General features: G+C 36.9%; 1 protein-coding gene across 4 annotated transcripts; it reads right to left on the reverse strand.

Annotated features, from left to right (window-relative positions):
* Positions 1-718: 718 nt before the first annotated feature.
* On the reverse strand, positions 719-11,911 carry LOC122302455 (structural maintenance of chromosomes protein 4). Of its 4 annotated transcripts, XM_043113717.1 has the most exons (29): positions 11,782-11,911; positions 10,878-11,120; positions 10,460-10,549; positions 10,161-10,262; positions 9,705-9,881; positions 9,486-9,616; positions 8,832-8,910; positions 8,530-8,687; positions 8,369-8,444; positions 8,021-8,149; positions 7,811-7,955; positions 6,576-6,706; positions 6,057-6,209; positions 5,780-5,969; positions 5,224-5,357; positions 4,484-4,642; positions 3,914-4,222; positions 3,648-3,824; positions 3,355-3,438; positions 3,070-3,279; positions 2,886-2,975; positions 2,675-2,796; positions 2,440-2,595; positions 2,245-2,352; positions 2,086-2,146; positions 1,469-1,603; positions 1,277-1,364; positions 1,096-1,168; positions 719-1,011 (listed from the first exon to the last, which is right to left on the reverse strand). In XM_043113717.1, exons 2-29 carry the CDS (start codon positions 11,025-11,027, stop codon positions 891-893), a joined length of 3,738 nt encoding a protein of 1,245 aa, XP_042969651.1. In that variant the 5' UTR covers positions 11,028-11,120; positions 11,782-11,911; the 3' UTR covers positions 719-890. The 4 variants fall into 4 exon arrangements, with proteins under 4 accessions (XP_042969651.1, XP_042969650.1, XP_042969652.1 ...); XM_043113716.1 differs by lacking the exon at positions 11,782-11,911 and having other exon boundaries at positions 10,878-11,318; XM_043113718.1 differs by lacking the exons at positions 10,161-10,262; positions 11,782-11,911 and having other exon boundaries at positions 10,878-11,319.
* Between the last annotated feature and the right edge of the window lie 417 nt (positions 11,912-12,328).

Raw genomic sequence — 12,328 nt, forward strand, 5'->3', positions numbered from 1 at the left:
ATATTAATGAAAGTAGTGAAACCAAAGATTTCACAGAATAATAATAATAAGAATATCATTAGATAGATTAGCCGCTCTCATTTAGGCGAAAACCCCAAGGAGTGACTGTTCGATACAGTAGTTTTTCAAAGTCATTAGACCAAACAAAACAACTCACAATCTCAAAAGAAAAGAAATACAGATAATAAGTAATAGTTAGCAGTAATGCAGAGAACAGGATAATACATTGTTAGAGTCACTTTAGAAAAAGATGCCAAAGAGTGAGGTATTTTTGTCAGGATATAGCATTCGACAACGTTGACAGTGAACTAATGAATGATCATAACTCCAGGAAAAAAGGATGGCCAGTTTTGAGAATCCTACTAGATAATTGGGTTGAGTTTTGGCTAGTCCGAAAAAACAGTTTCAGAGTTCTAGTACAATTCCATTGTGCAATTAATAATTATTATTATTATTATTTTGCATCCGTGAGATTGAATCGATGCGCGCATTGAATCAAATAAAGAACTGTGAAGTAAAACGGCCATGAGATATTATGGAATTCCAGCAACTAACTTACATATAGTTCAATCAAACACACCATGTCTCTCCATTTCAAGCTTTAGAAGGCACCACCAAAGATATTATAGGCGCACTACTGGCAGCAAATCTATTTTTGTTTGGACAATGTTCAGGACTTTGTTATTTAGCGTCGATTCATGTCAGCTTCATACACTAATTGTGCCTAAAAGGAAAAGCTGCCATACATAATATATATCGATGTGTTCAAAAATTAAATATGCAGTTGATATCTGTAAGCTGGTTAGAATAGAATCGAATAAATAATTTTGGATCCTGACATGGGGACCGTTAATCAAGGAATGACAGTAAAAGTAAAACCAAACTCATCTTCAGGCAGCTTTTTCACATACTACAAAACTCCCTGGGTTAATTGTAATGCTCTTGGTGCAATTATCAGTCTTGTAGATACCTACGAGTCGATCGGCCAATTCAAACATGTTGTTTCTCAGGCTGCACATAGCATAAAAGATAACACAATTTACACCGTTAGAAACTAAGTAACTCGCAAGAAACGCCAGAGGTCATCGAACCTACCTTATGATTATAAACTGAGCATCCTTTGTCCTGTCCTTCACATAATGCCCAACAATAGAAACATTTTTGAAGTCTGCACATGGAAGGAACTTGAGCGACTGGAGAAAAAACGGGTAAAAGGAAAGATGCTGATAAAAAATATATATATACACACATATGAAAGAGGATACAGGAAAATTACCCAGAGCAGCGTCAATTTCATCCATCACATAAAGCGGAGTTGGCTTGTAGTGATGAAGTGCGAAAACAAGGGCCAGTGAGCTGAGTGTCTGAAAGACGTAAAAATAACAAAATTATATTACTTTCAGGAATTCTTGTCCTAGGAAATCTGAGGCCGGAAAAAGGGGAAAAGTCAATGATATTGCAATATAACCTTTTCACCACCCGATAAATTTGCAATATTCTTCCAGCTCTTCTTTGGTGGTCTGACACTGAAAACAACACCTTCAGAGAAAGGATCCAAAGAGTCCACTAGCTCAAGTTCTGCATCGCCTCCAAGTGTGATCATCTGCAAGTTTATGAAAACCATGGTACAATCACTAATTACCAGATGCATACAGCACAAGATAAAAAATAAAATAAAATAAAATAAAAAAGGATGACACAAGTAGCATCAAAATGAAAGGCCCCAACTGATTGCAAATGGAGGAGCTGCATCAAAGATGTAAGGTTTTTTAAATAGGAATTGTGTTGATATGGCTCGGACAAATTATGCTGAACCCAAACCTAGAGATAACTGTAGAAAATATCTCACACATCCTAATCAACTCCTAAAGAGTCCATCCAACCAACAAAAATTCCGCTTTGTTAAATCTTTATCAAAAATGAAAATATCCAATGGCAGACAAGTCAGCACCATAATAAAAATGGCTCCAGCCATAACACTTCCACTTCAAACTGTTTAACGCACATTCAAGTCGTGTTCAAAAAATAAGACAGCAGAGCTTATAATTCAGTTAACATTTGTGCAAGAGGGATCCATTCACAAACCTGATACATCTCCTTTAGCTTCAACGATATTGCATTGAATCCTGCCATGAACTCATCCAATCTGTAGGATACTGAATTCTGTTCAGTAAAAAACCAAAAAACTGAAGTGGATATTTAAGACCACAAATCAGAAATCAAAGTAAAGAAGAATGAGCATGCCTCTTCTTCCTCCATTCATCATACTGCTTCTTTATGTTATCACGCTGTTGAGTGACCTTGTTTAGTTCCTCAACTCGGTCATTATATAATGAAACCTTTCTCCGAAATCTAACAGTTATATGATGTTAGCAGTGTAGTGCTGAAGAGGTAAACTCAACTTTAAATGGATATAAAGAATAACAGAAAAAGTCATACTCTGAGATTGAATCAAGATTTGGATTCATCTCCTTCAGTTGGGCTTCCAGCAATGCTACCATTTCAAGGGCACTCTTTAGGTCACAAGCCTCATTGAGACTTAGATCTGTCAAGGTCACCTGAAGCTTTTCAGGATCCACTAAATCTTTCTGAATTCTGCAACCAGTGTCTGATGTTAAGCATCCTTCAAAATCAAAGAAACCCATTTCCAAAAAGTTATCCAGAAAAGACCTACTGTTCCAGATGCTTTGCAAGAGCAGTTTGCAAATCATCAAGCCTTTTCATGTAACCCTTCCCCTTCAATTCCAACTCCTTGTATGCTTTCTTCAAGTCTTGTAACTTGTAGTCGGCATCAACCTGTGCCATCATGGAGTAATCTTACAAATGTTACAGAAAACATGACACAAACAAGAGGAAACATAAAGATGCATGAATTAGCACAATACCTCAGATGCACGTAATTCATCGACAGTCTTTTTCACTTTGTCGTAATCACATTTTGCTTCATCTAACGCATCTTTATGTTGATCAATCAGCTGTACCAGAGGAAAACAAAAAGTCATTTAACAGTAAGAGAAAATTTTGTTTTACAATAATTTCTAATAAAAATAAAAGATGAAAATAAAAAACCTCCTGTGTTTTTTTATAATTCTCTTGAACAATGAAAGCTTTCTGCTCTATTTCTTTGAAGACACTTCTCAATTTCTCCTTCTCCTCAACAAGTCTTTCTTTCTCCTTCTTTGAGTCCTCAATACCTTTCGTTAATTTTTTCATCAATTTTTGACCAGTTTCTATCTGAACTCTGTGGCGGTTGATCTCTGTGCTATTTTTGTCAATATCCTAACAGTTCGGTAGCATCAATTAGCACTCACTCAATTGTAGTAATGGATGTTTCATAGTGTTTCACATACTTACAGCTTGAATCCTATTGACCTTTAACTTCTGTGCTTTCAACCTTTCACCACCAGCATTTTCTATAGAATTCTGAAGCTCCAAAGCCTATAGCCGAGAAAATTAAGCACAAGTCAACCAACTGAGATATCATAATGCAATGTCCTTCACAAATAAATAATAAGCAAAAAGGCAACATAGTAGGGAAGCCAGAACATCAACCACAAACAGGGAATGCAACCAGCCTAAATTTTATTGAGTAATAATTATGCTGCAACATGCAAGAACAACAGAACAAAATAAAGTTCATTACGGGCCTTCTCCTTCAGCTCTTTAGACCCTTTGATGAGTTTATCAATCTCCTTTTCTTCATTAGAAATTAATTCCTTAAGCTCCTTCAACCTATCAAGCTCATCCTTCCCAGGTTGTGATGCAGCCTCCAGGGAACGAAGTTGTTTTTCAAGATAATGATGTTGTGAATTCAAACTGTCAATCTGTTGACAAACAAAACTTCAAAATGCATCATATTCCCTCAAATATATCTATTAAAAGGTCCCTTGCAAAGTCCCTGAATGAGCAATACCTCTTTCTGGGTTTTAGCTAATTCCATCTCCAAGAATGCAACTTCTTTTTCTGATGTCTGGTAACGTTGCACTGCCTCGGCAATTCTTTTCCGAATGCTATTTAACTTTTCAACCATTGTAGACAGTTCCTTCTCGGCATTTTCAACAGTTTCTCCGGACACACTTGCAGCTCGAATAGATGTCCCCATTTTACCACCACGAGGCTTACTTCCCCCACCACTCATTGTACCAGATTTTTCAAAAAGTGCACCATCAAGTGTTACCACTCGTCGAAACTCTTTGTTTCCATTGTATGCAATACGTGTTGCCTGAAAATTGGAAAACATAAGCTATCTAAATAAATGCCTTTTTATTGGTAAAGTTGTCTAATTAAATGCTGAAACGAATTGAACCATAATGGGCATTCTCCAATCTACCATACAAAATCCTAGGGTCCACTTAGTGTCTAAAATTGGCTATTATACTCTCTGATATAGGAACAACCCCCAAATCAGGAGAATAACAATGTTTTCTTTTACAGTTAAAAATCAGGAGAATAATCCTCAGATTTAAATGAAAATGAGAACTACCTGGTCAAGATCCTTAGCTACGACAGTGTTTCCCAATGCCGCAAAGAAGGCAAGCTTCATTCTTTCATCCTGAACTTTAATTAAATCGAAAAGGCGTGGAACTCCCTCCGGAGTGCTTATTTTCTCCTTCAACTTGGGTGAAAGAGCAACTTGCTTCTCCTGGGATGTGAAGTTTAAAAAAACAAAAAAAATAGTTGTAGTTTTATGAGTCTTCAAGTGGTATTATTCAAATATATGGGTATATTGTATATGAAGGAAAAGATAAAAGAGTATACTGCCTACAATTAACAACTAAGTGGCCACCAAACCTGAACCATCCTTTAATAAATTGATCGGCTTTAAATTCCTAGAAGGTTTTGTTGTTAAAATTTCAAAACCACTTTGACCATGTGAACTTTTAGCTGCACATCTCCAGAATGTTAAGAATAAACTTTTGTAACAATAGGTAAGTATTAGCTTTGTCGTCCCCATATTTTCTTTTGTTACAATAATTTCAAACTAAAGTGGTATAAAAACTGGATATATCAAACTAATGCATACAGAATCATCTGCATTTCAGTCCAAAAGATTCAAAGATTTCTGTCATCACATTCTGACAATTTTCAAAGTTTTAAAGGACCCAACTGAACCAGTCTAGAACTCAAACTCACAGTAAACAAGGCATATCAAGTACTTGAAACATTAAAGTAGGTGTTTGGGCAGTATAAGTTCCTGCAAATCATATAATATTTAAGTGATACCAATATCATGAAAGTTGCAATGCCAAGATTCTCCCTCCGAAGTAGCTCAACACATGCTTGTGCAGCACTGGTTGTTTCCACTACAATATAGTCAAGTCCTGGACATGCTGTTGATATAGCAACATCATATTTTGCTGCAATTAAACAATCACAAGGAAGTGAGCACCGGGAAATAAACTGATAAAAATGTATGGAGTATGACATCACTGCAATATAGGCCAAAGAAAATATTGAGCTTGTGAGGCATTAAACATACTGCACCAAGAATTGGAAAGAAAAAGGCAAACGCAAATCAGTGTTGTTGTTTGTACTTGAGATGCATTAAACATACTACACCAAATAAAACGTTCACAAAACAACAATCGCAAATCACACTTGTTTGTACATGTAGGAAAAGAAATGTTAGGAAACGCCAACCCAAAAATAATTTCACTAGGTATTGATTGATTGTAATTTTCACTCAAGTTCAAAGACTTAAGAAGGTTATTGACTGAAGCTGGAAAAGATGGAAAGAAGAAATACAGATAATATATTTAATCATAAGCAGAAGACATACCATCAATAGCACCAAGATCACCCATTCGACCATATATTCCCCTGATTTGATTGGACTCCTTAGCCTGCAAGATAGCTTTCAGAACTGATCCCTGACTCTTCTCAGAGTCAAGGATAGACTTTAGTTCTGCAACCTTCTGTCTTGCAGTTTGTTCAATAGGAATCAGTGCATCTTGTTCTTTGATGCATTCCTGCAAGAGGTTCAAGTGCTATCATAATTTCCCCTATATGTAAAACAAGAGAACTTGAATTTAAATGGTCATCACGAAAACACATACTTGTTCCAGTTTACGAGCTTCCAATGCCTCAAGCTGGTTCTTTCCTACATCTGATTGAATATTTGCAATGCGTGCAGTTTTTGCTTTTATTTTCCCCACTATATTGTCCATCTGCTTTTGAGCATCTTCAAATGCTGCACAACCAGCTTCATGCTGAAACATTCAACCATCGCTTTCAGCCAACTAAATGACAATCTCAACAGTATGAATATCGAATATCAGTAGTAGGCCCTCATCAGAACTCTGAATTTTTGTTTGATATATCTACGTTAATAGACTGGATGGACTCCAATAGTCAATTGAAGAGGATGCAAGTCTTCTAGGAGTCAAACCATAATAACCATCACGTTAAACTTCAGTAATTCAAAGGAACTCATCTTTCAAATATCACAAAAATGAAGATGCTTGGTGCAATTTTTTCCACTTGTATTTGAGAAAAGGAAAATAAGGGACACTTGGAAATAGCTAGTGCATATGTGAAAGCTAATTGGCAAGACAATATCAAAGCACCAACCTCACCTTATCACTCAACAGCTTGCTTTCTGTACATGCAACTTCAAGTTTTCCTTTATGTTCAATCAGTTGCTTTTCCCAAGGATCTAATTCAGCACGAACTTTTGCAAGCTTAGCACGATATCTCTCAGTTTCAACTGCTTACCAACCAATCACAGGTAAGTAACATTTCATATAACACCAAACGGGGATTAACTCTTCAACAAATAGCACCCCATTCCCCAAATACATAGGATACCAAAAAAAAAAAAAAAACGAGTTACACGAGAAATTTCTTGGTTCTTTACCTGGTTCTCTGCTCCTATCTCATGGGGAAAAAAAATGGAAATATTTCCTGTATATGCTGTTTGAGCAAATGGTTTTTCTCTTCTTCTTTTTTTTCCTTTTGATTGTCCAATTATGGTGTTAGAATAGACAGCTATCAAAGTATGACCAATTCCTACATAAATCTTAAGAAGAATGGACAGGGAATGGGACGGAGGCATTATTCTGTACAATAAATGTAATAGCAGAATCGGAACAGTGTGCAATTGGGGCTCAAAACTTACTTAACCCCCCCTCTCTCTCTCCTCAACCAAAAACGGAAAACATTAAGGAAGAAATATTTTGCTTACAGGTTCTTCATTTCTTAAAGAAGCTATGCATTAAACAAAACCAAAGGCCTAATATTTGTGTACACCCAGGACGAATTGAACACAGATGATCAACTAACTTTAGGAGAAAAAAGCCAATACAAACCAACACTAACTTGAAATGTGTTGATGATTTCGAGGGAAAAACCATTTCGGACAGTGAGGCATGCGAAAAAGATAAAATCCAAAAATCCAAGTCCTACTACCACCTAAAAATGATACTGAGATTCCCTATAAAATTAAAAAGCAAATATAACTTCCAAATGCAAGTAGAGTATCAATAAAGAGTTTTTGAAAAACAGGTGTACCCCGCATAGTAATTTAAGCCATATGAATCATATATGTCACCATGCAAACTCGAAATATCACAACTCAATGTTATGTAATTTTGTCTTGCTTTTGAATTTAGACAATTTGACAGATGAACTCATTATCAATAATCAAATAGCCAAAGTTTATTTGCCCTATAAGGAATGGCATTTAGAGAGAGAGAGAGAGAGAGAGAGAGAGAGAGAGAGAAAAAACTGTGACTTGAGAAACTCTGTTTGAAAATTCCGATAAATTGCAAAAAATGTAATGAATCTTACATGATTGAAAAGAGAAAATTACCTTTAGAATTCTCTTTAATTTCCTCTAAGACTTTCTCCTCATCCAGCAAGAGCTTTTGCAGTTTTGGAATATTTTCCTCAAATTTAGGGATCAGATTTGTCGAGTCTTCACACTCCTTTTCTAAGTCAACAGCCTTTGATGAATCCTGAAATGGGAAGTCAAAAGGTAAAAACATGTGTGCTCAGTTCACCTAAACAATTTTTTCCTCACCTTTTCCAGTTTATCCTCAAGTTTCTTGATCTTTTGCTTCATGTGCTTCAAGTCTTCCCGATACTTGACATCCTGGCGTTCAAACTCCTTAAACTCCTCCTTACAACTTCTGAGTTGATTATCAAGTTCCTAATAATTCACAACATAAGCTACATTAGAAGTTATTCAAGTAAAAACAAATTGAATTCGTGCAATTACACTCAATGTAGACATGTCATTTCAAAGAGCGTCAAGCACATTACCTGAAAATATATACTACTATACTTTCCTCACATTGAGACAATCATATAATGGCAATTTCAATAGGCAAGGCATTAGTTTATGGAAAAAAAAAAATACTCTGCTGACCTCTTGTCTCTTCATGTACTTGTTGTGCACAGTTTCTAGCTCCTTCAACATTTTATTACTTTCTCGGATCTTCTCCCTAATTTGAGATGTCAAAGTTTCATCAGGTCCAACTTTTTGTTTCGACTAAATATGGTAAAATCCCTAGATGTAGAAGCATATACCTTTCAGTCTTCAGATTTTCTTCTAAACTAGAAACATTTGCTTGTAATTCAACCATATTTGTATCAGTATCTTCATGGGCCAATTTAGTGGCTTTCTCTTGCCATTTCAAAAGGGACAACTCTTTCAGCATGTATGCTTCCGCTTCATTCTTCACGTCCTGTCACATAAAATATGAGAACAGATTAATCAAACTTTTTTTATTGGTAAACAAAAATTTAATTGATGAGTCAATACTTTTTTTTTATAAGTATAATTGATGAGTCAAACATAAGAGGGTTTATGTTCAATACTGTCTACTTACCTCTAAGCCATCTCTTTCTTTCTCTGCCAACTTAACCATTTGCACCACCCCAGACCTGCTCTCATCTAGCGATTCTAGCCTATGAGACCAATGGAGCATTAAGAAGTATCAGAAATAGACAAAGTGCAACCAGGAATGTTAAACTCATTTGAACCAAAAAGGAGCAGACAAGGTGAGGACATATTTGAAACTGCACAGAATGTATAAAAGCTGTATAGGATTGGAAATATTTGGTAAGTGATGGGAAAGGAAAATATATCTTAACATAATAAATAAATAAATAAAAAATAAATCCAGTTTGATAAGGACAGCAGTACAGCACCATCCAAGAGGATACACCTCAAACTCATGAAGAACACTGGGTATCGTGAAATCAAAGAGTTGGCACTTTGAATTAATATGTTTTAGAGACCAACAGAAAGGGTACCCTATAAGCCATACAGTTGCAAATGATACTTCCATTACTTGGGTTTCAATTTTCAATGCTTTTTTTTCAAGTAAATTACAATTTTTAGATAACTAAGAATTTGTACTTGTAGTTAACACTAATACAGGTAATCAGTTATTACATATAGGAAAATAGGAAGCCAATGTATTGAGCAGGAATAGGAAAGCAAATATTCAACTGAGTTAAGAAGTAGACAATGTACTCACTGCTTGTATGATTCATCGATTTTGTCAACATACTTGTTAGTCCCAATTATGTCCTCGAGATATTCAAGAAAACCTTCATCATGAGGTCCTTGAGATTTTGGCTTCATAAGTGAAATCTGCTCGACTTCACCCTGGCAACACCCAACAAGAAAATTCCAGAACACATAGAAACAAGCTTCTTATTCAAACTACAAACACTGCACAAGAACTACCCCGAACCTGAAGAATCAAAAAACGGTTGTTGTCAAGGTCAACTCCTTTCCCTTTCAGTTTCTTGGTAACTTCAGTAAAATTACTTGGACGGTCATTGATATAATACTTAGAGGAGTTATCACGAAAGGCAACCCGGCTAATCACAAAATCACTCCCTGAAACAGCTTCATATGATCCATCATCCTGTAATAATTTAAAACAGGTTTATGAAACTAAAATCCCTAAAATTCTCCACTTGATTATCGTGTACGAACATATAAAAAAAATAGATTTATTATGATAACTACAGGAAACAAAGATCACACGCAAGACTCAGAAAATGGAATGGTTTAAGTTAAATTTACTTCCTTTATTCTTACCTTTTTTTTCCAGCAACGAAACAAAAGGAAAATAGAAAAAATAAAATAAAAGAGATTACTTATATGCAACATAACCCATCTAAAAAAAGTTGAATTCAGGTACCAGATCAACGATTTCCTGGAAATGTACAGAAACACCAGCACTCTCCAAATTTTGGTGATTAGTTGAATTGTGAATGAGCTCTGAAACTTTGTTAAGTCGCATCTGTGCAAATAATCCAAGAAATATTGACACAAAGAGCAAACCCAACCACAGAATAATACTGGAATGAAGTATCTATAATAGCTCAAGAAGTAAAGGACCCATAATTTCTCATTAAAGAAATAGTAAAGGATTCTCCTGAGTAATTATAAACTATTTATACATAAATTAAGAAGGTGGAGAAACTAAGTCCATTGAACCTGCTTAGCTCGCTTCCCGAATACAAACAGCATTGCATCTATCACGTTGCTTTTACCACTTCCATTAGGTCCAACCACTGCTGAAAAGCTCTGGTTCCCCAAAAAAAAGAAACGAAAATTATAAATACTGCAGAGGCTAGAGAGAGCGAGAGAGTCTGCATTTTTTTTCTGGGTCACCACGCATACATATATTAAAACAGATTCAAGCGCGAGTATTTTCTCAGTTGAATTTACTAGAACTCCTCTCCACTTATAGGAGCTAATTAAAAAATTGCATCATATCAATATCAAACTTTCCTTAATTTCCCAACCGTTTTTTCAGCATCCAAACTGAACCCTAAGTTTCTAAAATACTAAAATCAGACTTCCTCAGAAGAGAAGAGAAGAGAAGAGAAGAAGAGGTAATACGGACACTAACCTTGTGGAAAGGGCCGACGCGCTGTTCGCCCGCGTATGATTTGAAGTTCCTCATGACCATCTCTTTGATGAACAGCCTCGGGGCTTGGGATCTTCTCTCGACAGGGTCCGACCCATCGGCCATCAACTCGTCGTGCGCTTCCATCCCCATTTTTCCGAGTCAACTAACTGCTGGCTCTGCCTCCTTAAGCTTTTGTTTCCGGTTCCACGAGAAATGGAATTCGGACGCAACAAATTAACATTTCTTGCAAAAAAAAAAGTTAGATATAAACTGGAAAAACATGGGGGAGGGTGTTTGGCGGGAAATTGAAACTATTGTGTGTTTTCAAAGCCAATGTGGGCCCAGTTTTAGGCTCCGATATTCAAGTCGAGGCCGAGATACTGCTGGATAAGCCCAGCGGCCAACATTAATAGGAAAGAATATAAATGAAAAGGGGTATCCGGAGCTCCAAGAATGATTTGCAAGAGGCAACACAACTGGTAGACAAAGATAACCCTCGTAACTGTACCAAAAATAAGAAACATCAAGACTTGAGGAACTTGCATAAGATTGTGGATCCACACTGTTTTGGGTCCCTTAAAATAACAATGAACATTATAGTGCCTATTCATTTATTTTATGTTCACAAACAATCTTGCTTGGCAAGAAATTTGCAATCAAGCATATACATGGCTGGAATATTGAGTTATGCCAGCACCATCAAATAAAATAGCAATATGGAGGTCCATCTCTAACTATATACTTGAAATGGGCACTCGTTGAGTTAGAATCGAGTCAGACTCATTGAAAAAGGTGGACCTAGCAGCAGCATGTACCCATAACCAAGATCGATCCAGAAATTTCCAAACACAATAACCCTAACAATTCAAAGGAGATACTGAGAGAGCAAGCGAGAGATACATACCACACAAGCATAGGACTGTGAGAGATTTGAGGGAGCTTAGAGGCAACTAAGAGAACGAGGGAGGCAACTGAAACAGAGAGAGCAGAGAGCGACGATCAACAAAAAAGGGAGAGACGGGGTGGGAGACGGAGAGTCAGGGAGAGGGAATAGAGAGCTGGCCGCTAGGCATGAGCAATGGGGGGATTGAGAGTGAGAGAGAACTCGGAAGCAACGAAAATGAAAATGAAGATAGGGCCTAGGGGTGGCAGCGGGGCCCCGCACCCCGCTGTACCACCTCGTTTGCACCGCTCCATGACAAAACGGCGTCGCTTCATTAAGAGTCTTCAATTCCCCCCCCCCCATTCTTCTCGAAACTCTCTCTGTCTCTCGAGTCCCAACTGTCTCTCGGTCTCCTCTCTCAGTCTCTCTTGCTCTCATTCTCTCTCTCCTCTCTCTCTCTCACTTGCAAGACGCACAATAATCTAGACTTCTAGCCTCCTCTCTCACCGTCGCGTGATACTACCAAAGGTAAAACTTTGTCACTCCATTGTTATGTCCCTGTTTCTCT

The sequence above is a fragment of the Carya illinoinensis genome, chromosome 3, assembly GCF_018687715.1.
Source record: "Carya illinoinensis cultivar Pawnee chromosome 3, C.illinoinensisPawnee_v1, whole genome shotgun sequence".
NCBI lineage: Eukaryota > Viridiplantae > Streptophyta > Magnoliopsida > Fagales > Juglandaceae > Carya > Carya illinoinensis.